The 27,009-nt window shown below is 41.0% G+C and overlaps 1 protein-coding gene across 2 annotated transcripts; it reads right to left on the bottom strand.

Annotated features, from left to right (window-relative positions):
• cenpx (centromere protein X) lies at positions 1-25,106 on the bottom strand. Of its 2 annotated transcripts, none has more exons than XM_060901443.1 (5): positions 24,972-25,106; positions 24,768-24,819; positions 24,608-24,664; positions 2,798-2,886; positions 1-222 (listed from the first exon to the last, which is right to left on the bottom strand). In XM_060901443.1, the coding sequence occupies exons 1-5, from the start codon at positions 25,005-25,007 to the stop codon at positions 142-144; spliced, it is 315 nt and encodes a 104-aa protein (XP_060757426.1). In that variant the 5' UTR covers positions 25,008-25,106; the 3' UTR covers positions 1-141. The 2 variants fall into 2 exon arrangements, with proteins under 2 accessions (XP_060757426.1, XP_060757427.1); XM_060901444.1 differs by having other exon boundaries at positions 4-222; positions 24,608-24,661.
• Positions 25,107-27,009: the final 1,903 nt, after the last annotated feature.

The raw sequence follows: 27,009 nt of genomic DNA, 5'->3' as shown, positions 1-27,009 counted from the left end.
AGGAAATGGGATTTACATACAGAAAAGCCAAACGTTAACCATCATTAACACCTAAACAGAAGAAAACAAGGTTACAGAGGGGTTAAAGAGAAGGAGTCGTGGACTGTGGGTGATTGGATGAAAGTTATATTCAGTGATGAATCATGAATCTGCATTGACCAAGGAGATGATGCTGGAACTTTTGTTTGGTGCTGTTCCAATGAAACATATAAAGATGACTGCCTGAAGAAAACAAGCAAATTTCCACAGTCATTGATGATATGGGGTTGAATGTCAGGTAAAGGACCTGGGCAGTCATTACCTCTACAGTAAATGCACAGGTGTACATTGAAATTTTGGACACTTCTCATTCCATCAATCAAAAGTACTTTTGGTGGTGATGAAGTAATTTTTCAGGATGATAATGCATCTTGCTACAGAGCAAAGAGCATTAAAAATTTCTTCAGGAAAGGCAGATCAACTCAATGGCATGGCCAGCAAACAAACAGTCTGGATCTCAATCCAATTGAAAATATATGGTGGAAATTGGAAAAAAAAAAAGTCCATGACAAGGCTCCATCCTGCAAAGCTGATCTGTCAACTCTTATACGAGAAAGTTGGAACCTGACTGATAAAGAATATTGTTTATTAGTGAAGTACATGCCTCAAAGAATTCAAGCTGTCATAAAAGCCAGAGGAGGTGCAGCAAAGTACTAATTGTGATTTTTTTTTAATTTATGATTCCATAATTTTTTCCTCATCATTGAGTGATTCCATAATTTTTTTCTTCTACTTGATCTTGAAAAAAATGTGCCATTAATTACAAAAAATTAATTTAATTTTTTGAGGTATATTTTACAAAGCCAGAATGTTCAGCTGTTAAATTAAATAATTTTGTGTCATATCTGTGATTTTTTTTTTTTGTGCTACAAAGTAAAACAGCTGAATTAACATCCTCCAGGAGTAGTGATTCCATATTTTTTGCCAGGGGTTGTACAATGCAGTCCTTGGCACACTTCCCAGACAACTGAATGCACACCAAAACCCAGCTGTTTTCAGTGACTCACAGGAGGACAGAGAGAACCAACAACCCATTGATCACCCCAACGATTCTCTAGGCCGTTCACACCCAGCCCCCAGTGACCCACACCAACAGGATGACTCAACGACACCTTAGAATTGCTTTTCATCCATGAGAGGATAAATACCTGATACTCCCTATTAGTCAGACAGAACTGAAGAAGCCTTTCGGATGAGAGGTGAAACGTCTTCAAGAATCTTCAAGCAAGTCCAGTTGCTCTCTTTTACCACCCACAGTTTACTATGATCTGGATGACTGAGAATCTTCACAGACATGTTTCATTAGTATGAGCATGCAAAGTTTGATTGATGTAGCTTATGTAGTTTCTGAGAAAACTTGTCCAAATTGAGTCCACTTGTACAAAGTCCAATAACATAAATCAAGGGTCATAACTCTGAAAATAATTTCTTGTAAATGACTTTTGAACTCAACTTAGATCATGAATAGTAATATGAGCACGCAAAGTTTCATTGATGTAGCTTATGTTGTTTCTGAGAAAACTTGCCCAGATTGAAATGGACAGACGGATTCCATTTCTATATCCCCCTGCACACTTCGTGGCAGGGGATAATAACTAACCCAAGCACCAGAAACATGCAGATTTCATGCCCAGGCTATTACAGTTTGTCTTTGTAGGTGCCTGGCAGAAACACTGATGAATACATGGAAAATAAAGTCCAAATTTTCATGACTCATTCAAACTTTGTTAGATGATAATATGACTCATCAGTTATTTTTAATGTACTTAAATGGGCTTGCTATACATTTTTTCTATTACATTAGCTACTACTTTTAGTATTACATTCAATTAGGGTTCCAGGCAACCAAAACACAGGACTGGGCAATTCCATTAAAACTTGTACTTGTGGGCTAGATAATAAAATTTATGGTTTGCCCACCCCTGGGTGGACACCCCTGAATAAATTCTTCTCACCTCGTTATCTCTAGCCGCTTTATCCTGTTCTACAGGGTCACAGGCAAGCTGGAGCCTATCCCAGCTGACTACGGGCGAAAGGCGGGGTACACCCTAGACAAGTCGCCAGGTCATCACAGGGCTGACACAGACAACCATTCACACTCACACCTACGGTCAACTTAGAGTCACCAGTTAACCTAACCTGCATGCATTTGGACTGTGGGAGAAACCAGAGCACCCGGAGGAAACCCATGCGGACACGGGGAGAACATGCGAACTCTGCACAGAAAGGCCCTTACCGGCCACAGGGCTCGAACCTGGACCTTCTTGCTGTGGGGCGACAGCGCTAACCACTACACCACCATGCCACCCTGAATAAATTCTTATTCAGCTAAATAATAAATAAAAGGCTGAATGGCAAAAGGTTACATTTCTTTCCTCCCCATGTTTCAGTGCACACAATATTGCAAGGGGTATGAACAATTACAAGATCCCAAGGTGTATAGCCCACACTTAACTATGAACAACAGTACTTGAAGAATCTATGCGAAGATACACTGATGCTAGTCTACTGGCTTTTGGCTGTCCATCAACTTAGAATAAAAATTTATGTTCTCCTTCCTTTGCCACCTTTATTTATAACACAAGAACAATATATTTGAGCCAATATTTCTATCAGAACAGAGGGTATACTTCTTTAGCAGTACAAATAGTGTACTCCATTTTTGAATAAGATCTCCATTTTTGAGAGCTACATAATAGCAGAAAAAAAAATTGTCATCATTAATATTAGGAATTATTTTCACCTCAAAGATACTCACCAGCTGAGGCAAAATTCTCTCAACATGCTCCAAATCCACACCAACACAGTCCTCATTCTCTGCTTGTTTTATTGTTCTGCGTGTTGCTTCTGAAATTATTTTTTGAGATGTTAAGGAAAAACATGGTATGACTCGTGACCATCTAAAAAAAAAAGTTAGCATTAACAAGCTCAAACTAAAAACACCACCACTGAAATTTATTATTCAGCAAATTCTTATTCAGCTCTTCACCTTAAAAATGCTCCTTGAGTGGTATTTACTGAGAAGTCAAAGCAAGCCAGCTTTACACCATGATTTCTAGCTCGATAGTCACTCTCTTCTAGTTTATTTCAAATTATGAAAAGAAACTATTTCAGTGGATAACATAGTAAATTTTACTACACATAGTAAATTAAACTGGAATATTATACATTTCTTTAAATCAGAGGTCTTGGAATTTCTCGTACAAATGGATATGAAGAACACAACGTCATAGTTTGTGATAGAATTCTGCCAAGATTTTAGTGGGCTCATCTTACACAGTACAATAAGTGAAAAGACTGCTGGAATCGCATAGTGTGCTAAAACCAGCTTTAGCCTTTGGTCACAAAAGGGAAATATTCTTCAATTTCATACTTCTTTGAAAAGGAATTAAATTCTAATTATCAAATTTTAATTAGGGTTGATTCATTCCTCTAATCCCCATCTCCAGATTTCATACAGGGTTGAAACTTTGCAGTCGAATGGTCACCAGTGGCGACTAAAAACTGACCAGGGCCATGAAAAGTTGAGGTTTAATCGCCCAAAGGGCAACTATGATTTGAGAAGTACAAAAAAAGTTCCTTCCTTGGAGTACCTTTCTTTTCTTTGCTTTCCTCAACTCTAAGTTTGTGAATTCTAGTAAAAGTTTATAACTAAAGTGCAAAATTCAAAGCCGTTCGTGAGGTTTCAGATCGAGCCACAATATCCACTGCTGTGTCCAAAATCAGTCACTACATAGTGGACTATATAGCGAGTTCACCATTTTGTAGTGCTGTCTGAATGTATAGTGAGAATTATTACACCTTATATAGTGGACTCAGTGTCCCACAGTGCATCATGAAAAGTAGTGTACAACGGATGGTCACTAACCCAGCAATATCATGCATTGCAATCACGCATTTTCAGAGCTGTAAAAGCGGTTTCATAAGGACCATTAAAGTGCTGGTCTAAGGAAAATTACATCATAAAATACCAGGTTGTGTGCGCGCGCGCGCATGTGTGATATGCTCAAATAGGTTGCAAAGTTAAACAATAAATAAAAAACTGGTTCGAAAAATATATATTTTTTGCGTCTGAATTCTGTTCCAAAAACCACTATAAGCTTGTCCACCATTATTAGATTGCAGCGATTTACAGGTCATATGCGCCACTGCCTTCTTTTGTGTCCACGCAGACTAAGATTCTCTGCAGTGGCATGCGTTCTTGATATGACCTTCCTATTGTGTCCCTTTACAGAGAGCTGATTTTAGGGTGAATTAAACCTGTTTGAAATTTTAAGAGGAAGTCCCTACAATAATCATGGAATTGGTAAAAAGAAAAAGGCCATTGCAAGATTAATTTATAAATCACTCTGTGATACACAGGAAATGTTGCCTCAACTTGCGTACTAGATCCCTTACCTTCACGTCTATTCAAACAGATAATACCTGAAGTAATTGAACCGCTTCTAAAAATAATAAATTCTTCTCTTACGATTGGCTATGTACCCAAATCCTTTAAACTAGCAGTTATCAAACCCCTGATTAAAAAAAACCTGACTTTGATCCCTGTCAGCTGTCCAATTGTCGGCCAATATCAAACCTCCCCTTTATCTCCAAGATCCTTGAAAAAGCTGTGGCACAGCAGTTATGCTCATATTTACATAGGAATAACATCCATGAAATGTATCAGTCAGGATTTAGGACCTAATTATAGACCCTTTTCAGTCACGTGACCTTCGTAAACACGACCGCCATTTTGGACATGTAGTGGACTTCGGCTCGAATCAGTTTGAATGCGAGGAAGGCGACAAACGAAAAACATAAGAAAAAGGAGCAAGATGCAGAAAACACCTTCACTATCCAGCGACGTAGGGCATTTAGAGGGCGAGCAGAGGGAGAGATATTTGCAAAAATTGAGGTTAGCAGGCTTAGAGAACGACGTTTACCTGCTCCCACCAGGATTGTTCACTGACGTACGGAAGTACACGAAGCCCTCGTCTTTACCTGACTTCGGCCCACATGATCTGTATACCTATGTCGTTAAAAACCCATCGCCATACACATACACGCCAACGTCCGAGGGTCCGGAGCGCGCTCCGGCTTGCTCCCGGAGTGCTCCGGCCGAGGTTACGGAGCGCGCTCCGGCTTGCTCCAGGAGTGCTCCGGCCGAGGTTACGGAATGCGCTGCTTAATTTGAGGGGAACCTCGGCCGGAGTGTGCTCCGGAACCTCGGCCGGAGCACTCCGGGAGCAAGCCGGCGCGCGCTGCTTAATTTGAGGGGAACCTCGGCCGGAGCACTCCGGGAGCAAGCCGGCGCGCGCTGCTTAATTTGAGGGGAACCTCGGCCGGAGCACTCCGGGAGCAAGCCGGCGCGCGCTGCTTAATTTGAGGGGAACCTCGGCCGGATCATAATTACAGTAAACTAGTAAATACAGTAAAGGGAAAAACTTGAGACTGAAAGGTTTTAACAGTCATCCAAATGACTGAACGTAAACATTGCTACAGTAACATACCAGCTACTTGTTGACATTAGCTAGTCAACAATAGCTACTACAGAAGAACAAAGAGGTTACAATGGGTTATTTTAGCCTATTTGGTTACACACTCGCCGCCACAGAATGTTAACAGCAATGTAATGCCTTTTCTGGCTAATTTTATACGTCTTACCGCCAACGAAGTGGTCACTACACAAGCGTTGGTATGCCGAGGGCTGCCAATCTTTCCTGTTTATGGCCGCTATCCATCTTCTCCGTCGGGATCCGATAAAATGATAAACCTTGCCTTGTTTGTTGATGGTTACTACATCCAGGTGCACAACAATATAGTGGCATGATGGAAGTCTTGCTGAAAGTAAAAACTTTCTTTGCTGCCGTTCCTCAATGCTGGCTGTGGTAAACTACTGGTAGTACATGTCCAAAATGGCGGCCGCGTTTGTCGTGACGTCACGTGAAAAGGGTCCATAGCACAGAGACAGCTTTGGTTAAAGTAGTAAACGACCTACTGTTGGCGTCTGATCAGGGCTGTCTCTCACTGCTTGTGTTGCTTGACCTTAGTGCAGCATTTGATACCATTGATCATTCCATTCTTCTGGATAGACTAGAAAATGTTGTGGGAGTTAAGGAAATGGCCCTCTCCTGGCTTAGCTCTTATTTAACTGATCGCCATCAGTATGTTGATATAAATGGTGATATTTCTAGATGTACTGAGGTAAAGTTTGGTGTTCCACAAGGTTCTGGTCCACTGCTTTTTTCTTTATACATGTTATTCGTAAACATTGTATTAGTTTCCACTGTTATGCTGATAGAATTGAGGAATGTGTAAAGGACAGACACTGGATGCTTATTAATTTCCTTCCGCTTAACTCTGACAAGACTGAAGTACTTGTACTCTGACCACATGCAGCTAGAAGCAAGTTTTCTGATTACACAGTAACTCTGGATGGCCTTTCTGTTTCTTCACGTGCAGCAGTAAAAGACCTCGGAGTGATTATTGGCCCCAGTCTTTCATTCGAAACTCACATTGATAACATTACCCGGAAAGCTTTCTTTTATCTCAGAAATATTACTAAGATAAGAAATTTAATGTCACTACGTGACACAGAAAAACTAGTTCATGCTATCGTTACCTCCAGGTTGGATTATTGTAATGCCTTACTGTCTGGATGTTCCAATAAGTGCATAAACAAGCTCCAGTTAGTTCAAAATGCAGCAGCAAGAGTCCTTACTAGAACTAGAAAATATGACCACATCACCCCTGTCTTATCCACACTGCATTGGCTCCCAATCAAATTTTATATTGATTATAAAAGTACTACTATTGACCTTTAAAAGCACTGAATGGTCTCGCACCACAATACCTGAGTGAACTTCTGGTCCTCTATGACCTGCCACGCCTACTTGGATCAAAAGGTGCAGGCTATCTGCTGGTACCTCGTATAGTGAAGGCTACATCAGGGGGCAGAGCCTTTTCTTACAAAAGCCCCACAGTTATGGAACAGCCTTCCAAGTAGTGTTCGGGAAATCAGACACAGTCTCAGCATTTAAGTCTAGGCTGAAAACATCTGTTTAGTCAAGCCTTTTGTTAATGTTTATGAGGTAAAAAGGTGTAGATCTGGAGAGTCCTCAGACAGTGTTTTGGTAAACTGGGATGTATGGATGCTGTCAGTCCCCACTCAAGTTTGTTGATGGTGGAGTGGCTGGCTGCTTTATGCCTGGGGCTCCCTCATGCCTGTGTTACCTTCTGGCTCTCCCCTTTTTGTTTGGCTGTCATAATTAGTTGCCGGAGTCCCTGCTTGTACTCAGTGCAATATGTATACTGTTCCTACAAATTCAGGTGACATTGGGCATACCTAACAACCTGTGTTCTCTCTCTCTCTCTCTCCCCCCCAAAATCTGTCCCTCTGAGTTACATGTTGGTCCTGGGGTCGAGATGCTGACCTCTTCTGCTCCTCAGACCTGCGTGGTCCATCCTGGTACCCTGTGTCTGGTTGGAGTCTCATCGCATCGCTCCTGTGGAGGACAGTTGAAAGTCACACTTGGAGGACGCTCTGGACTCTTACAGTAATGCTTTTATGGCTGAGGACTATAGTGGACTTGCTAACTTTAGGACTGCAGTTGTCATGAACAGTTTTGCATTCAAGTTTCCATCAATGAAGAGTTTAAAACATCAACGAAACTGACTTCATGTTAAAACTTTTAATATTATAGTCATGTTGTCTATTGTTGCCCAAATGAGGATGGGTTCCCTTTTGAGTCTGGTTCCTCTCGAGGTTTCTTCCTCAGGTCATCTGAGGGAGTTTTTCCTTGCCACCGTCGCCACAGGCTTGCTCACTGGGGATAGATTAGGGATAAAATTAGCTCATGTCTTAAGTCATTCAAATTCTGTAAAGCTGCTTTGCAACAATGTTTATTGTTAAAAGAGCTATACAAATAAACTTGACTTGAATGTTATTTATGAATCTTGTCGTTGCCTTTTTGTCCACTGAAACACGTGCGATGTTATTGCATTTAAAAATATGATTTCAATATCAAATGAATGGACACGCCATCCTGTTATCTCCCTCAACTAATCTTTTTTTCTGTATTTATAGGCTCTGAAAGAGATTCTCTCACAACATGAGCAAAATGTACGCTGTTCAATTAATACTGCATCTTCAGGTACTATTAACATCATATGTTCCGTCAAATGCTGCCTGTAAACAAAAACTGTCTAAACAACCACTCCTTCCGGTATTTCATCCGAGCATGTTATAGCCAAAACAGCCGAAGCACCTGTGTCTACTGTTGTACAAATAGCAGCTCCTCCTTCAAATACTGCATCATTTGGCACAAATAGAAACAGCCTTTCCACCAATCACTGGAATTTTAGTTAAAAAAAAAAAAAAAACAGTAATTGCACACTGGCCACTGCCACACACCTCTACTTAACGTTGTAGCACCAAATATGGTCCTAATTGGTACTGTTAGAACCAGAAAAGGCTGGTAGTTTTATGAGCAGCTTAGTTTTGGAGATGAATCCTAACAAATTCCTGGCTGTTATGCGCTTGCTGGACACAATGCATATGGCACAACGCGCCATCCACTCCTGCCAGCTCCAGCACGAAAAGTGAAAGTGCTGAATTACTGCCATTATTTAGTTTTGTATAAAACTTCAGAACTGCCATCAGTGAAAAGGATAAAAGACTAAGGACAACTAATAAATTTAAGCAACAGGCTAAACACAAGCTTGACACTTACTGTCAAGTTTGTTTGTATAGTGCTTTTAACAATAGACATTGTCCCAAAGCAGTTTTACAGAATTTGAATGACTTAAGATATGAGCTAATTTTATCCCTAATCTATCCCCAGTGTGCAAGCCTGTGGCGATGGTGGCAAGGAAAAACTCCTTCAGACGACATGAAGAAACCTCAAGAGGAACCAGACTCAAAGGAGAACCCCTCCTCATTTGGGCAACGACAGACAACATGACTATAACATGAACAGTTTTAACAATGAAGTCAGTTTCGTTGACGTTATATCTCTTCATTGATGGAAACTTGAGTGCAAAACTGTTCATGACAACTGCAGTCCTAAAGTTAGCAAGTCAACTGTAGTCCTCAGCCATAAAAGCATTACTGCAAGTCTCTAGAGCGTCTTCCAAGTGTGACTTTCAACTATCCATATGGGGCTGTCCTTCACAGGAGCGATGAGACTCCAACTAGACACAGGACACCAGGATGGATCAGGCAGGTCCGAGGAGCAGAAGAAGAGGTCAGCATCTCAATATCAGGATTGAAATGTAACTCAGAGGGACACGGGTTGTTAGGTATGCCCAAGGTCACCTGAATAAGTAGGAACAGTATACATTTTGCGCTGAGTACAAGTAGGGACTCCGGCAAAACTAACTATGACAGCATAACTAAAAGGGGAAAGCCAGAAGGTAACACAGGCATGAGGGAGCCCCGGGACATAAAGCAGCCAGCCACTACACCATCAACAAACTCGAGTGAGCAAGCGAGTGGGGGACTGACAGCATCCATACATCATGGTTTTCGCCAAAGTGTTTTAGCATATCAGGCCCGATACGCTTGCTCTGCCTGCCGATACACTTAGTCACTTTTGTTAAATTCCGATATGCTTAGATTTACATTAAAATTTCCTACCCACAAGTAACTAGATACATAGGAGAGCAAATAACAGATCCATTTACATACTGATATTTGTGTTAAACAAGCAGTCTTTTTTCCCCCCAACGTTTGTGTTGATTCTGTCAAACTAATATGTCCGCGTGGTATGATGTAAACAAACTAATCTGTTGGCTACGTCAAGATCAGGCTTTCGTCTAAACGAGGGAACAGGGGCGCTGCGCCCTCTTACTCTCGGTGTGCGCCCCCTTACCGACTCCGTGAAAACATCCCAGCAACACTACATGACAATGTGTCTGATCATCAAGTACGTTATAATTGCTCCAAAAATATTCCAATCATAGTAGATACACCGCCAGACGGTGCAAAAACAATCCGAATTGGCGTTTTCCAGACTGAGGCGCCATGTTGTTTAGTTGTTTACTTGTCGCGGCTGCTCTCGCGAGATTTGACATGGGTTACATACAAGGTCAGCTGACTTGTAGAGCGAGATTTCTCGAGACTGAATGACCTTTCACCCACTGGCGCGGGAGCTTTTGACAGAAGTAGTTCGCGAGTTGTTTTTGTTGACACTTGGGCATTTAAAGATGTCATCCCGTGGCACGAAACAGAAGAAAGCCAAAGACTGTCCGGGACAGAAGATGATTACTTCTTTCTTTTTCAATGTTGACAGACAATTCGTTACAATTTCCCTCTCAGATAGCCTCAGAATGTCCCATTGGAGCATTTTTCAAAGGCTTTGCGCGGCGGGGGGGGACAACCGGCACCATCTCCCCCCCCCGCTTCGCTCCCTCGCCATGGTGAGCGCCCTCATACTAAATTTTTCTAGAAAAAACCCTGAAGATCACGTGTTCAAACCGTCCAATAAAAATATCAAAAGAAAACGTCAAACATCCCGGAAGTTTCCCATTCATTATAAGCGATCTCATTGGCTGCCGATGTTGTCCCGCACCAGATGGACAAAGCCGACTGACTTTAATAAGCTAGGAGAAGACTCGCTGGACAATTTGATCAGCATGGATGACAGCGAGATGGACTATGAGAGGGTTGCCCAACATTGGGCCAAGCAAAAGCCAAGGAAAATGAATCTGCTTTAAAGGAGTAGAAAACTGAATTCATTAGTTTGGGTTTGCAGAAAGATTATGTACTTATAAACTCTCACGAAGTGAAGCTGTCCAAATGTGTCAAATATAGCATAATTTCAAATAATCATCATAAGCATTTTTGGCAGTGTGATGTCCCTGGGATCCATTTAACAAAAGAAGGCTCTGGATTATTCTTTTGTTAAAGGCTCACAGTGACATCACACTGCCAAATATGCTTATCATTATTATTCGAAATTATGCTACATTTGACACTTAACACAATCTCTTCATGAATGTTTTTATAAATACATAATCTTTCTGCAAACTTAAATGTATGAATTAAGTTTTCTTTTCCTTTAAATATGTTTTAATCTAGTCCATTTAATAAAGTGCCAAAATTTAAACTTTATAATATGCAGTTGCCTTACTTTTCTTTTCAGTGCATCTTAGTTATACATATATTATGGTAATTGCATCAGAAACATTCTAAATCATTACAGTTATAGTAATACAGCAACTTATTTTAAGGTGGCAGTTCTCAGGTTCAGATCCCTTTGTGATCAACAGGAGGTCATGATGATCGATTCTCTTCATTGGACTGCATAAGATGGAGCAAACCACTGTTCATATTTTCATACACATTTTTGTTACAACACTACCTGATCATAGATAATTAAGTGTAAGGTATCCCCATATATTTTCAAATCTATCGTATACCCAAGTAATCTATAACAAAACAGTTTAACTTGCATGTTGAACTTAAAATTTCAAATGTGTATACATTAATACTATTTAGGTCAGAAATCATTGAAGCACTGTTAAAATCTATCCTATAATCATGTATCTAAAACCTCTCAGAGACCCTGAAAATGCACCTGAGAGCATCTATTTTCAAAAAATTTTCTGGGGGGGCATGCCCCCGGATCCCCCTAGTTTCGCTTCGCGCCGTTGGCACTCAATTGTCTGTTTTATCATGCCGGAATTTAGGGCTTTAATTTTTTTCTGGGACAAACACTGATACATCCCAGTTTACTAAAACACTATGTCTGAGGACCCTCCAGATCTAAATCTTTACCTCATAAACACTATTAACAAAAGGCTTGACTAAACAGATATGTTTTCAGCCTAGACTTAAACACAGACTGTGTATGATTCCCGAACACTACTCGGAAGGCTGCTGTTCCATAACTGTGGGGCTTTGTAAGAAAAGACTCTGCCCCCCTGATGTAGCCTTCACTATACGAGGTACCAGCAGATAGCCTGCACCTTTTGATCCAAGTAGGCGTGGTGGGTCATAAAGGACCAGAAGTTCACTCAGGTACTGTGGTGCGAGACCATTCAGTGCTTTAAAAGGTCAATAGTAGTATTTTATAATCAGTACGAAATTTGATTGGGAGCCAATGCAGTGTGGATAAGACAGGGGTGATGTGGTCATATTTTCTAGTTCTAGCAAGGACTCTTGCTGCTGCATTTTGAACTAACTGGAGCTTGTTTATGCACTTATTGGAACATCCAGACAGTAAGGCATTACAATAATCCAACCTGGAGGTAACAAAAGCATGAACTAGTTTTTCCGCGTCATGTAGTAACATCTAGCCGCTAGAGATAATGAGATGTAGTAACATTAAATTTCTTATCTTAGCAATATTTCTGAGATGAAAGAAAGCTATCCGGGTAATGTTATCAATGTGAGTTTCAAATGAAAGCCTGGGGTCAATAATCACTCCGAAGTCTTTTACTGCTGCACATGAAGAAACAGAAAGGCCATCCAGAGTTACTGTGTCATCAGAAAACTTACTTCTAGCTGCATGTGGTCCGAGTACAAGTACTTCAGTCTTGTCAGAGTTTAGCAGAAGGAAATTAATAAGCATCCAGTGTCTAATGTCCTTTACACATTCCTTAATTCTATTAAGCTGGTGTCTCATCAGGTTTTGCAGAAACATACAACTGTGCGTCATCAGCATAACAGTGTGTCATCAGTATAACAGTGTTCACAGCATACAATGTTTACGAATAATATCACCCAGAGGTAACATATATAAAGAAAAAAAAAAAAAAAAAAAGCAGTGGACCCAAGACAGAACCTTGTGGAACACCAAACTTTACCTCAGTACGTCTAGAAATATCACCATTTACATCAACATACTGATCGCGATCAGTTAAATAAGACCTGAGCCAGGAGAGGGCTGTTCCCTTAACTCCTACAACATTTTCTAGTCTATCCAGAAGAACGGAATGATCAAATGGTATCAAATGTTGCACTAAGGTCAAACAATACAAGCAGCGAGACAGCCCTGATCAGACACCAACAGTAGGTCATTTACGACTTTAACCAAAGCTGTCTCTGTGCTATGATGAGGTCTACATCCTGACTGATACATTTCATGGATGTTATTCCTATGTAAATATGAGCATAACTGCTGTGCCACAGCTTTGTCAAGGATCTTGGAGATAAAGGGGAGGTTTGATATTGGCCGATAATTGGACAGCTGACAGGGATCAAGGTCAGATTTTTTTTAATCAGGGGTTTGATAACTGCTAGTTTAAAGGATTTGGGTACATAGCCAATCGTAAGAGAAGAATTTATTATTTTTAGAAGCGGTTCAATAACCTCAGTCATTTCTTCGAAATCACATGGGGAAAAACCACTTTTCCTGATTTAAAAAGTTTTATAGAATACCAAAATAAGCTAAGCATCGAAAAGCGTGGTTAGACAGAACTCGCTGTCAAAATTTTATACTGACAGACAACAAAACTGTTCTACACACTTCAGTGGTGGAGTAAAGTCTGATGATCCAAGCCGTGAAGTCTACAACCCCTCAGTCTTTGTGTTTAGTCATAAGAAGTGTGCAAACCAAAAAGTCAAAGAACAACTTTATTGAAGGATCAACTCCCAAAACAAAGCACAAACAATGCAGTGTAAGCAAGCTTACATGTACTTCCCCTTTTAGTGTTTACGTAGGTAGATCGAATGTAGCATTTGACCCTGTAGTCCTAACAGCTTCCTCTAATGCCGCTTTTCCACTACAAACGCGGCTGAGCCGTGCCGAGCTGAGCGGGGCTGTTGGAGTTGCATTTCGACTACAACCGCGCTGAACTGTGCTGGCTGGAAGTGGGTGGACACATTGGGTGGAGTTAGCGAAAGTGGGTGGACGTCAGGTGATGTCGTTAAGCAGCGCAAACAGTGACATCAGTGACAGTGGCGGAACAAGTCCGAGCCGAGCCGGGCCGGGGCAAATGACCGGGCCCTTTATTAAAGCTTATCATAACATCATTTTAGGCTACAAAATGTCCGCAACTGCGGTGTTTACCAATTTCAACACTACCGGGTGCAACTATGTTATTTAGTACATCAAGTCCTTCAAACGAACATGTAACTCAGAAACAAAAAACATTAGGATACTGTACATGGCTCATAATAAAACATCAATAGCCTATACTGCGCACATTATTTGAAGGGCATACGAATGAGCGCTCAGAGTGGTGACAGGAAGAGTCAGAAATAAAAGGAGGGCGGTGCAAACCTCACTGAATGCACTGTGTTTACCAATTTCAACACTACGGGGTGCAACTGTTATTTTGTACATTAAGTCCTTCAAACGAACATGTAACTCAGAAACAAAAAAACATTAGGTGACATACTGTACATGGCTCATAATAAAACATCAATAGCCTACTGCGCGCATTATTTGAAGGGCATACGACGAGCCTTGCGCTCCGCGAACTCGTCCACGATGCTCTGTATGTCACTGATTCAGTGAGCTTTTAAGCGGTAGTCTCACGACCCGAATAGTAAACAATAAACATGGAGGACATGGAGTCGTTAGTGTTGCTGGTCTTGGTGCTGTGGCTTGTTGTCACCGACAACGCCAACAGATACTGGCAAGAGCGTATAGATGAGGCGAGGCGCATAAGGCTTCAGAAATTCTCGTAATTCGTAATTATTATTCTTCCGGGTTTGCGGTGTTTACAGATCCCAGCGCGCTCGCGGGGCGTGTGTGGGCATGTGAGGACACTCCTCCTCACCAATCAGTGCACAGGGGAGTGTCTGCTCACGCCCCCAGCCTCAGTCGGCACGGTTTGGCTCGCTTCAGCCCCACTCCAAAACGGTGCGAGTTTTAGGGGCTAAGCAGGGCTGAAACGAGCTGAGTCGTGCTGGTTTTTGGTAGTCGAAACGCGAGCCGTGTCGGGCTGAAGTGAGCTGAAGTGAGCTGAAAAAGGGTAGTGGAAAAGGGCCATAACAGTCCAAAGATTGTCCTAATCTGGTAGCATATGAGCTCTAGGAAAATCAGAGTGAAGGAAATCAGTCAATTTAAAAAAAGAAATTTGACAGCTCTGCTGTGTTTACAGTACTTACTTGAGTGAGCAAATTCCTTGTTTGTGTTCCCATGCACGAAGCGTTTTGTATTTTCTTACGGCTTTCTCGTTATAACGAGCACCCAGCAAAGAATCCACAGTGAAATAATTTATGAAGAGGGTCGATCTTTGAAAGCTCTTCTGCCAATCTTAACTTGTGCAGGTAAGTAATTTTTGGAACACCCATGTTGACAGATGAAGGCTGCTGACCCTCATCACAAGTAGAGATGTTCAAAGCATTTGACATATTTACAAATACTTTTTTACCAATTGATTTCTCGAAGTCCACAGAAAAGGCTTTGCAGTTTTGATACTTCTTTGAAGGGTTTAGGGAGATTTAAATTTGAAAGATTACGGTCAGTGTGCGACACAGTGTTGTTTTAGTTTGTTTATATTTTGGTTACCCTCCCCCCCCCCAAGGCGCAATGCATTGTGGTTAAATGTGAAAGTAGTCAATAGTCCTTTAAATAGAATTCCCTAGATAGTGAGTAGGGAATAGTGAAAGTGATTTCAGACATAGCACACAACTTTCCTGAACTCTGACCTTTCCCATGATTCATTGCTGCGTCATAGTGGAAGCTGGGATCTATCTTCCGCTCCACTGTGTTGACGTTTGTAGCTAACGCTAACTGCTAAGTAGGTAAGCTCAAAAGATGACTAAAAGATAGTTACACGGGTCCAATTTTCTGACATGCTCTGGGGATAATACGATCAAAGTGCCCCATCCGTCTACCCTCATGGAATGGATAGACGACATGAATTTGTGGCCTGACGTCAGCTACGTTGACATTGTCAATTATTTTATTCTTAGCGAGGGCGTTGATAGCGAGGAGCTAAGGAACTACAAGAGCACAGAGGCATGCAATTATCTACACAGTAATAAAATTGACAAAATTGTGTGTAAGAGAGAGGGCGAGTTTGTTTGCTTAAAGGCTGAGCCTAGCCAGAGCGCAAAATAAAAAAAAAAATTTAAATTTAAAAAAAGGGAAATCCTGCAGTCATGCAGCAGCTATCATCTGGATACCATCATGTCTCTTGTATAGGCTCAAGAAGCAAAAGCTAGGTCAGAGAAGCATAGGCTAACTATTTTAAATGCAGATGCAAATGCTGTCAAACTTTGGAAACAAACATACCATACTTAAATAAGTCCTTGTCTATGTATTTGTCCAAGCTTCTTCCAACTTCTTAACTACCCTAATCATTCCAGATACTGAATGGTATTTGTAGGCCATTTGTTTACACTAGTACTTCAGCACTGGTAGCTCTTGGATTCTCTTGGCTACATGCACTTGTTGTTAGGTCACTTTGAATAAAAACTTCAGCTAAATGACTAATGTAGAATAATGTACAATATCTAAACAATTCCATAGAATTAATATGTTGATTAATCCATTCCTGGGGGCATAAATTAAACTCCATGGGGTGTTACTCAAGTAAAAATGGCTTTAAATTTTTGTGTTTGACTAGAGGGAAATTTAAGGGCCACTTTATTTTGGCCTGGGCCACTAAGAATTCAGGGATACTGGCCCGAGTGGCAACCAAGCACTGAAGTAAATTTTTAGCCCCAATTTCATACAGTCTATACAATCTGATAAATAAGTGTCAAAAGACATGAAATGACAATTGTAAGAAAGAATATTATAGTAGAATACCCTTCTATAGGAGCATTAATACATTTGAGAATATTTAGCAAGAAATGTTTGCTCTTTTTACTTTTCATATAAATTCACTGATTACAAAAGTGGTGTCAAAGTATAGTGTTAATAAATAATTTTAAAAAGTTGAATAAGAGATAGTTACTCTTATTGGTTATTTCATATAGGGTTGTCTCTTGATTACCAAAGGGTCTGTTAAACCTGACCAAAAAGCATGTCCAACAAAGCATTATTGTTTCAAAATTTGGAAGAAAAAGAAATGTTTGTGTACTCTAACAATTTAAAGTGCTAGTCTAATGAAAATGACATAAAATCCTGGGTTTTGTGTGTGCGATATACTCAATTAGATTGTAAAGTTCACCGATATTTTAAAAAAGGGTTGAAAAATAATGTGCCCCCCCCCGAATTCTGTTCCAAAAATCACTAAGAGCTTGTCTGCCATTATTAGATTGCAGTGACTTACAGGTCAGCAGTGTTGCATGTGTGACATCATATGCACCACTGTCTTCTTTTGTGTCCACACAGACTCTATACTATTCTCTGCAATAGTGAGCGTCCTTGATACTGATTCTATTGAAAAAGACGACAAAAGCTCTTCAGATTCGTCCTCAATCTTTGGTTGGTTGATTGAGCACAATTTAGAACCTACAGCCACGGAGAAAGAGGCGGACGAATACGCAGGCCAAGTCGTTTGTGAAGAGGAGCAACAACTGCTCCATCGGTTTTCTGGAACCCAGGAAGTTTATATTAATCAGTTTACTTATTCATAATTTTTTTTTTTTACTGATTTGGTGTTCAACTTTTCACAGTTATGATCGAGCAGTGTCTCTTTATAATTGTCATCTCTGTAACCTCACTTGGTAGGCACAAGGCTAAATAATGGAAGTAATTAGGCACTTTCACTTTCAGTGCTGGAGCTGGCAGGAGCAAGTGGCACGTTGTGACATATGCATTGTGTGCAGCGAGCATGCAGCAGCCAGGAAATTGTTAGGGTTCACCTCCAAACTAAGTTTCTCATAAAACCTCATAGAACCTTTTCTGGTTCTAACAGTAATATAAAAGGATGGCGCACAACCTTTACATGTAGTCTACAGTGCAGTTCAGGAATACAGTATGTTAGATTGTAAAGTTCACTGATATTTAAAAAAAAAAAAAAAAAAGGTTTGAAAAATAATGTCCCCCCCCCCCGAATTCTGTTCCAAAAATCATTAAAAGCTTGTCTGCCATTATTAGATTGCAGTGATTTACAGGTCAGCAGTGTTGCATGTGTGACATCATATGCACCACTGTCTTCTTTTGTATTGCCAGAAACCCCTGCAGCTCCTTCAGTGTAGATGCACGAAGTTCCTGAGCCCTGTTAAAATCCAACAGGATTCGCCCAGCTTGCTTTTCACTGCATTCGTGTCACAAGCAAACCCCAGCTCAGACCTACCATTAAATATAAATTTATACCATAAACTCTTCAGCTCAATCCCACGTTTTATTTTGTTTTATTATTTAAACTTTATTAATAAAAAATACGATTATCTCGGTATCTGCAATAAAGTGAAGTCACAATTTCAACTAACCATGTACTAAAACTTTTTTTTTTTGAGAACGGGGCGGTTCGTGCTGACATTACATATACCACGGAGCACAGTGAAGACAGTCATCAAGAAGTAGGGAAAATATGGGACAACAGTGACACTACTGAGAACTGGACGTCCCTCCAAAATTGATGAAAAGACAAAACAAAAACTGGTCAGGGAGGCTGTCAAGAGGCCTACAGCAATGCTGAAGGAGCTGCAGGGGTTTCTGGCAAGCACTGGTTGTATACTACATGTGACAATCTCCCATATTCTCCATATGTCTGGACTATGAGGTAGGGTCAAAGAAAAACATTCAGGCCCGGCTAAATTTTGAAAAAAATAAAATAAATCAACTCTCCCAAAAGCATGTGGCAAGATGTGTTATGGTCTGAGGAAAACAAGATTGAACTTTTTGGCCACGATTCCAAAAGGTATGTTTGGCGCAAAACCACCACTGCACATCAACAAAAGAACGCCATACCCACGGTGAAGCATGGAGGTGGCATCATGTTTTGAGGTTGTTTTTTTTCAGCTGGAACAGGGACTTTAATCAAGGTGGAGGGAATTATGAACAGTTCTAAATACCAGTCAATTTTGGCCCAAAACCTTCAGGTGTCTGCTAGAAAGCTGAAGATAAAGAGGAATTTCATCTTTCAGCATGACAATGACCCCCCAAAAAAAGTTTTGGAATGGCCCAGCCAGAGCCCAGACCTAAATCCAATTGAAAATCTGTGGGGTGAACTGATAAGGGCTGTGCACAAGAGATGCCCTCGCAATATAACAGATTTGAAGCACTTTTGCAAGGAAGAGTAGGCAAATATTGCCAAGTCTAGATGTAGCAGGCTGCCTCAAAAGACTGAATGCTGTAATTAAATCAAAAGGTGCTTCAATAAAGTATTAGTTTAAGGGTGTGCACATTTATACAACCAGCTTATTGTACATTTATATTTTTCCCCCCAACAGATTTGTTTATCAATTGAATTGTACAGGTTATAGGTAACAAAGTTATAAAGATGGAAAAAGTTTTGAAATTATTTATCGTGGTCTCTTTTTTTTTTTGCCACCAGTAATATGAGCATGCAATATTGTTATAATATTGCATGTTATCAAGACAACATGATCACACATCGGAGCTCATGGGAAGATCCGATGACAACTTTTCTACTGCACGTGCACACAATCATTTCTTTGTTGGCCGGGACAGCGAGCTGATGCTAGGTATAAGCACTAAATAAATAAACTGAAACTAGAGACGCGCTGAATGCCCAAAAGGCTACCAAAGCTTCATTATATATTCTTCACACATTTACAAGAGAAACATACCACCAGACATTGAACAACTGGAAAAGGGACACATTGGCGACATTTTCTGTTGTGCATACTTCTGCGTAGGCACAGCAGAAAACTTCTCATTGAATATTCACATCAGCTCCAATGTGAGATATCATTTTGTCTTGACAACCATATCCATACTCATTCTCCATTGGGTCGAGTGACGTAAAACACGTAGGATATGCTAACAATATTGCATGCTATTGAACCAAATGAATGAAACCCGCTCAAAGGGAATAGAATACATGTTTTTATTCCATCGAAAAAGTGTCCTGTATGTCTAATGAAATAATGTTGGCTGGCTTTGAGTGGTATATCAGATATAGTCCATTCAGTTAGTATGATACTGAACGAGTTGGAGGAGTTATCATGCTAGCTGAATGGGATATACTCGTATCTGATATACCAGGAAAAAAAAAGCCAGCCAACATTATTTAATTATACATACACACTTTTCCAATGTCCGTTGGTATGATTTTCTCTTGTGAACAGAGAGGAATCGTCAAGGCCAATGTTATCCAATTAACTTTTTTTTTTTTTTGTTTGTTTCGTCTAGGCTGAGAAGGGTTTAGAACTGGCTCACTCATTGGTTCGGACTTCATTGCTGGGCCAGAAGGCCATGGCAGTGTATGTTTACATAGGAAGTGACAGATGAATTAACCAATCAGATTTTGATTTATAGTGGGAGGGACCAAAATTTTATCGCCCCAGGCCCTCTTGAAGGCCAGTGCTAGCTTAACCATGAGTTGATGCCACCAGCGCAGCAGTGAAGTAACCTTCCAGCCAGTGTAGCCTTCCTCAATAGTGTTAGCGAATGCAAATAAAGCGGTCAAGCGAGTGCTTTTGAAAGCAAGTAGCACAGGCTAACGACCAAGAAACTAATGCCGCTTTTCCACTACAAACGCGGCTGAGTCGGGCTGAGCCGTGCCGTGCTGAGTTGGGCTGAGTCGAGCTGAGCGGGGCTGTTGGAGTTGCATTTCGACTACAACCGCGCTGAACCGTGCTGGCTGGAAGTGGGTGGACACATTGGGTGGAGTTAGCGAAAGTGGGTGGACATCATGTGATGTCGTTAAGCAGCGCAAACAGTGACATCAGTGAGCTTTTAAGCGGTAGTCTCACGACCCGAATAGTAAACAACAAACATGGAGTCGTTAGTGTTGCTGGTCTTGGTGCTGTGGCTTGTTGTCACCGACAACGCCAACAGATACTGGCAAGAGCGTATAGATGAGGCGAGGCGCATAAGGCTTCAGAAATTCTCGTAATTCGTAATTCTTCTTCTTCCGGGTTTACGGTGTTTACAGATCCCAGCGTGCTCGCGGGGCATGTGTTTGCATGTGAGGACACTCCTCCTCACCAATCAGTGCACAGGGGAGTGTCTGCTCACGCCCCCAGCCTCACTCGGCTCGCTTTGGCTCGCTTGAGCCCCACTCCAAAACGGTGCGAGTTTTAGGGGCTAAGCAGGGCTGAAGCGAGCCGAGTCGTGCTGTTCTTTGGTAGTCGAAACGCGAGCCGTGTCGGGCTGAAGTGAGCTGAAGCGAGCTGAAAAAGGGTAGTGGAAAAGGGCCATAAGATTTCTCTCTCTTCTTCCATGCATACTTGCCACAGTATTTTTCACTTATACTCAAGTATTCATTTCCCCATGTAATTTACTTAGTCACTTTTAAAATCAACAGACAACTACACACAACAGAGCTACCTGGCACCCTGCCGCTAATCCCTTGCAAAATCTTTCGCACTGTTGCTTTTTTGGTGTGTCTGACCAAGCTTTGGCTGAGCTGAAGTTCCAGCTCTAATAGTTTGCCACTACTTGCAAATATGCATGAAGAATATCTAATGAAGTTTTGGTAGCCTTTCAGGTGATCAGCACATCTTTCTCTTTCAAAATTCTCTCTAAATCTTCCGCTTTCAAAGAAATGGACCTCACAGCCATGTTTGTGTAAAAACTGTCAGTCACTTCCTAGTGCAGAAGTTTTATGTCTCTGATGTGTCCCTTTTCCAGTTGTTCAATGTCTGTTGGTATGTTTCTCTTGTAAATATGCATGAAGAATATATAATGAAGCTTTGGTAGCCTTTCAGGTGTTTAGTGCATCTCTAGTTTCAGTTTATTTATTTAGTGCTTATACCCAACATTGTCTCGCTCTCCCGGCCGACAAAGAAATGATTGTGCGCACGCGCAGCAGAAAAGTTGTCTCATCGGATCTTCCCATGAGCTTGGATGCATGACGTCGTGTTGTCTTGATAACATGCAATATTATAACAAAATTGCATGCTCATTCTCCATTGGGGAGAGTGATATAATACATGGAGGATAAGCGATATGATAATATTGCATACCATCAATAAACTCACTAGAAGGGAACAGAAAACGTTTTTATTCCATGGAAAAAGTGGCCATATATATTTCCTGATATTTCACTCCAATGACATCACTCCCGATGTTTTCCCGCTGACTTGACGTGTTATCAAAACAACGTAACGGTTCAAAATTAAAATTCTTCTGATGAACTTGCATTTTTTGCAGATGTATTTATAATATAAATGAACATTACACAGTGGCACAAAGATATGCAGTTGATCTCATGGTAAAAAAATATTTCACTCGTTAGCTTCACTCACTTGTGAAATATACATTCACCACTCGAAGATAAACTTCATATCTTCACACGACTATGTAATATCCACATATACAGTGGTGCTTGAAAGGTTGTGAACCCTTTAGAATTTTCTATATTTCTGCATAAATATGACCTAAAACATCATTAGATTTTCACACAAGCCCTAAAAGTAGATAAAGAGAACCTAGTTTAAAAAAATGAGACAAAAATATTATACTTGGTCATTTATTTATTGAGGAAAATGATCCAATATTACATATCTGTGAGTGGCAAAAGTATGTGAACCTCTAGGATTAGCAGTTAATTTGAAGCTGAAATTAGAGTGTTTTCAATCAATGGGATGACAATCAGGTGTGAGTGGGCACCCTGTTTTATTTAAAGAACAGGGATCTATCAAAGGCTGATCTTCACAACACATGTTTGTGGAAGTGTATCATGGCATGAAAAAAGAAGATTTCTGAGGACCTCAGAAAAAGTGTTGTTGATGCTCATCAGGCTAGAAAAGGTTATAAAACCATCTCTAAAGAGTTTGGACTCCACCAATCCACAGTTAGACAGATTGTGTACAAATGGAGGAAATTCAAGACCATTGTTACCCTCCCCAGGAGTGGTCGACCAACAAAGATCAGTCCAAGAGCAAGGCGTGTAATAGTCGGCGAGGTCACAAAGGACCCCAGGGTAACTTCTAAGCAACTGAAGGCCTCTCTCACATTGGCTAATGTTAATGTTCATGAGTCCACCATCAGGAGAACACTGAACAACAATGGTGTGCATGGCAGGGTTGCAAGGAGAAAGCCACTGCTCTCCAAAAAGAACATTGCTGCTCGTCTGCAGTTTGCTAAAGATCATGTGGACAAGCCAGAAGCCTATTGGAAAAGTGTTTTGTGGACGAATGAGACCAAAATAGAATTTTTTGGTTTAAATGAGAAGCGTTCTGTTTGGAGAAAGGAAAACACTGCATTCCAGCATAAGAACCTTATCCCATCTGTGAAACATGGTTTGGGCCTGTTTTGCTGCATCTGGGCCAGGACAGTTTGCCATCATTAATGGAACAATGAATTTTGAATTATACCAGCAAATTCCAATGGAAAATGTCAGGACATCTGTCCATGAACTGAATCTCAAGAGAAGGTGGGTCATGCAGCAAGACAACGACCCTAAGCACACAAGTCATTCTACCAAAGAATGGTTAAAGAAGAATAAAGTACATGTTTTGGAATGGCCAAGTCAAAGTTCTGACCTTAATCCAATCGAAATGTTGTGGAAGGACCTGAAGTGAGCAGTTCATGTGAGGAAACCCACCAACATCCCAGAGTTGAAGCTGTTCTGTACGGAGGAATGGGCTAAAATTCGTCCAAGCCGGTGTGCAGGACTGATCAACAGTTACCAGAAACATTTAGTTGCAGTTATTGCTGCACAAGGGGGTCACACCAGATACTGAAAGGAAAGGTTCACATACTTTTGCCACTCACAGATTATGTAATATTGGATCATTTTCCACAATAAATAACTGACCAAGTATAATATTTTTGTCTCATTTGTTTAACTGGGTTCTCTTTATCTACTTTTAGGACTTCTTTAGAAAATCTGATGATGTTTTAGGTCATATTTATGCAGAAATATAGAAAATTCTAAAGGGTTCACAAACTTTCAAGCACCACTGTATATGTGTATTACACACACACATTTAGAAATCTCATCTCATTATCTCTAGCCGCTTTATCCTGTTCTACAGGGTCACAGGCAAGCTGGAGCCTATCCCAGCTGACTATGGGCGAAAGGCAGGGTACACCCTGGACAAGTCGCCAGGTCATCACAGGGCTGACACAGACACCCATTCACACTCACATTCACACCTACGGTCAATTTAGAGTCACCAGTTAACCTAACCTGCATGTCTTTGGACTGTGGGGGAAACTGGAGCACCCAGAGGAAACCCACGCGGACATGGGGAGAACATGCAAACTCAGCACAGAAAGGCCCTCGCCGGCCACGGGGCTCGAACCCGGACCTTCTTGCTGTGAGGCGACAGCACTAACCACTACACCACCGTGCCGCCCATTTAGAAATATGATGTAATATTTGAATGAGAAGATTTATTAGACAAGCACTTTAAATTTTTTATTTTGGGCATAACTGATATGATACATTTGAATGTAATACATTGTAGATATAATAAATCAACATATGAAGTTACTCACTACTTGAGTAGCCATTTTGAGTATTTTTAAATCCTGAAGTCCTTATTTTTATTAGTAATTTTATTTCTGAGTCATTATTATTCATTTTAATTGAGTTCGGTTTTTGAAGACTCTACCCACCTCTGCTCGAGAACAGGAAACCAAAACCGACTTACCGATAACGAAAATTCTGAGCATCTCAGCCATGAGACTGACAGTATCGTTGCTGACTGCTTGTAAAAAATAGAAAAAAAGTGAGGTTATACGATTGACTAACTAGGTAAAGTACCTAATCTACCACGTTATGAAGTTGGCTTTCAAAACATACGACCATACCTTTACTTTTGTCGTCCTTGAAGAACTGCATCAAAAGTTTACTGACGGTTTCCTAAAAACACATGTTCGTTAAGCGTTTCATTCAGCTATCCGTCTTAACGATTACCAAAAATCTGAGTTATTACTTTAATGAAACAATTTAACACTTTTATGAAGTTGACGCAATTACCTATAGATAACGAAAAGTATTCTTTAAATGTATACCTTTTTGAAAACAACTACTTGCTCTTGACCAGCCATTATGACTACCAACTCCGCGCCGTTCACCTTCTTCTTCTTCTTTAAGGTTTTCTGGCAGTTGGCAAACCAACCTAAAGGTGCATTACCGCCACCGACTGGGATACTTCTTCTTCTTCTTCTGTCGATTTATTGGCGGTTAACAATCGATGTGTATTACCGCCATCTACCGGGCTGAGGTGTGATCTCAAGGGATATTAATCGTTGCAAATGCCTGCATGAGAATAAATCAAAACTGAGCCTGTAGTCAGACCTTGAGCAGGTCACGTCCTGATAGAATGTTCAAAAGATATCAATATTATGTCTCGAGCAATGTGTCATCACAACAGTACAGTACACAGTGAGACACAAGGTCACAGAAGAATTCTAGCCTTCTAGCTGAAATAGTAAAATAGAATGGAGTAGAATATTAACAATATTAAGAGATGTACATGCTTGAGTTAATCCTTGCTCTTCTTGACGTGTATTGGTGCTCAGAGGGTGGGCATGCCCTATCAGCCCTCGTCCCACCTCACCGGAGCTTAGAGAAACTCCGGCCAAATTGTCTAGAATTTGTGTAGAATGCTAAACCACAACAATTCATCCAATCCCGTGGGTTTTCCTCGGGGTCTGGGTACCTTAACACAATTTCCCCTCCCATTGGTGACACGAAAGGACAGTCTCGAGGTTAATTATTCTGTGTTAACTCATACAGACAAAATCTTCCCATAAACCAATTACGAGGATAACCAAACAAAATCTTCCCATAAACCAATTACGAGGATAACCAAACAAAAATCTTCCTGTAAACCAATTACGAGGATAACCAAACAAAATCATCCCATAAACCAATTACGAGGATAACCAAACAAAATCTTCCCATAAACCAATTACGAGGATAACCAAACAAAAAATCTTCCCGTAAACCAATTACGAGGATATGAGGATCTTCCCATGAAACCCTTCACGAGGACAAACAAATAAACAAGTCATTGCAGACTGATTATAAAAAAAAACTAAATTCTATTTGCTAGTTGAGTGTCCTTTAAATACCGTGTTAGAGCTGTTACTGCTGATTGTGTGAATGGCTGACTTAATAAGTTGTCTATAGTTACAGATTTTCTTAATGTTCTCCCCATCTTCTCTCTTTCACTGGAATACTGTGTACAGTGTATAAGGCTACATCCACACAACAACGGCAACGAGATTTTTTTTTTAAATATCGTGTCCACATGGGCAACAGATCAGTAAAATTTCAGGTCCATATGGCAATGCAACGCTTGCTGAAAACGATGCAATACACATGCCACACCACTACGTGCGCTGTAAGACGGTCCCATCGGAGACACCAGAACAATAGAAGAAGTAGACGCATGCGCATAAACCCTTTCTTCTGTAGCATTAGCCACACAAAGTTTTGATTATTAATCAGTAGCGTAAAACGAAAGACGCGGAAAGAGGAATGAACGGGGGTAGATGGAAGCCTGTACGCCAACATTCTGAGATCCTCCAGAATTCTTTAATGGTCCGGAATAAATTGAATGCTACACGTTGATGGATTACTTTGTTCTTCTACACCCTTTTTGAGGAATGTATTGTCGGACTTAAACCAACATCTGAAGAGGTGAGATTCCTCCTTTTTTTTCCCCTATTTTTGCTGGCAGGGCGGCACGGTGGTGTAGTGGTTAGCGCTGTCGCCTCACAGCAAGAAGGTCCTGGGTTCGAGCCCCGGGGCCGGCGAGGGCCTTTCTGTGTGGAGTTTGCATGTTCTCCCCGTGTCCGCGTGTGTTTCCTCCGGGTGCTCCGGTTTCCCCCACAGTCCAAAGACATGCAGGTTAGGTTAACTGGTGACTCTAAATTGACCGTAGGTGTGAATGTGAGTGTGAATGGTTGTCTGTGTCTATGTGTCAGCCCTGTGATGACCTGGCGACTTGTCCAGGGTGTACCCCGCCTTTCGCCCGTAGTCAGCTGGGATAGGCTCCAGCTTGCCTGCGACCCTGTAGAAGGATAAAGCGGCTAGAGATAA

Source organism: Neoarius graeffei, chromosome 20 (genome assembly GCF_027579695.1).
Source record: "Neoarius graeffei isolate fNeoGra1 chromosome 20, fNeoGra1.pri, whole genome shotgun sequence".
In the NCBI taxonomy this organism is placed as follows: domain Eukaryota; kingdom Metazoa; phylum Chordata; class Actinopteri; order Siluriformes; family Ariidae; genus Neoarius; species Neoarius graeffei.
This window is presented reverse-complemented; position numbering and strand designations above follow the sequence as displayed.

What these genes read in the sequence shown, in the direction of transcription:
- cenpx (XM_060901443.1), bottom strand. Translation starts at nt 25,007, where the DNA reads ATGGCTGGTCAAGAGCAAGTAGTTGTTTTCAAAAAG. An exon ending in AAGTAGTTGTTTTCAAAAAG is followed by an intron (nt 24,820 to 24,971) that starts GTATACATTTAA and finishes ATGTGTTTTTAG; the next exon opens with GAAACCGTCAGTAAACTTTT. An exon ending in AGAGAATTTTGCCTCAGCTG is followed by an intron (nt 223 to 2,797) that starts GTGAGTATCTTT and finishes TGTTTTCTTCAG; the next exon opens with GCAGTCATCTTTATATGTTT.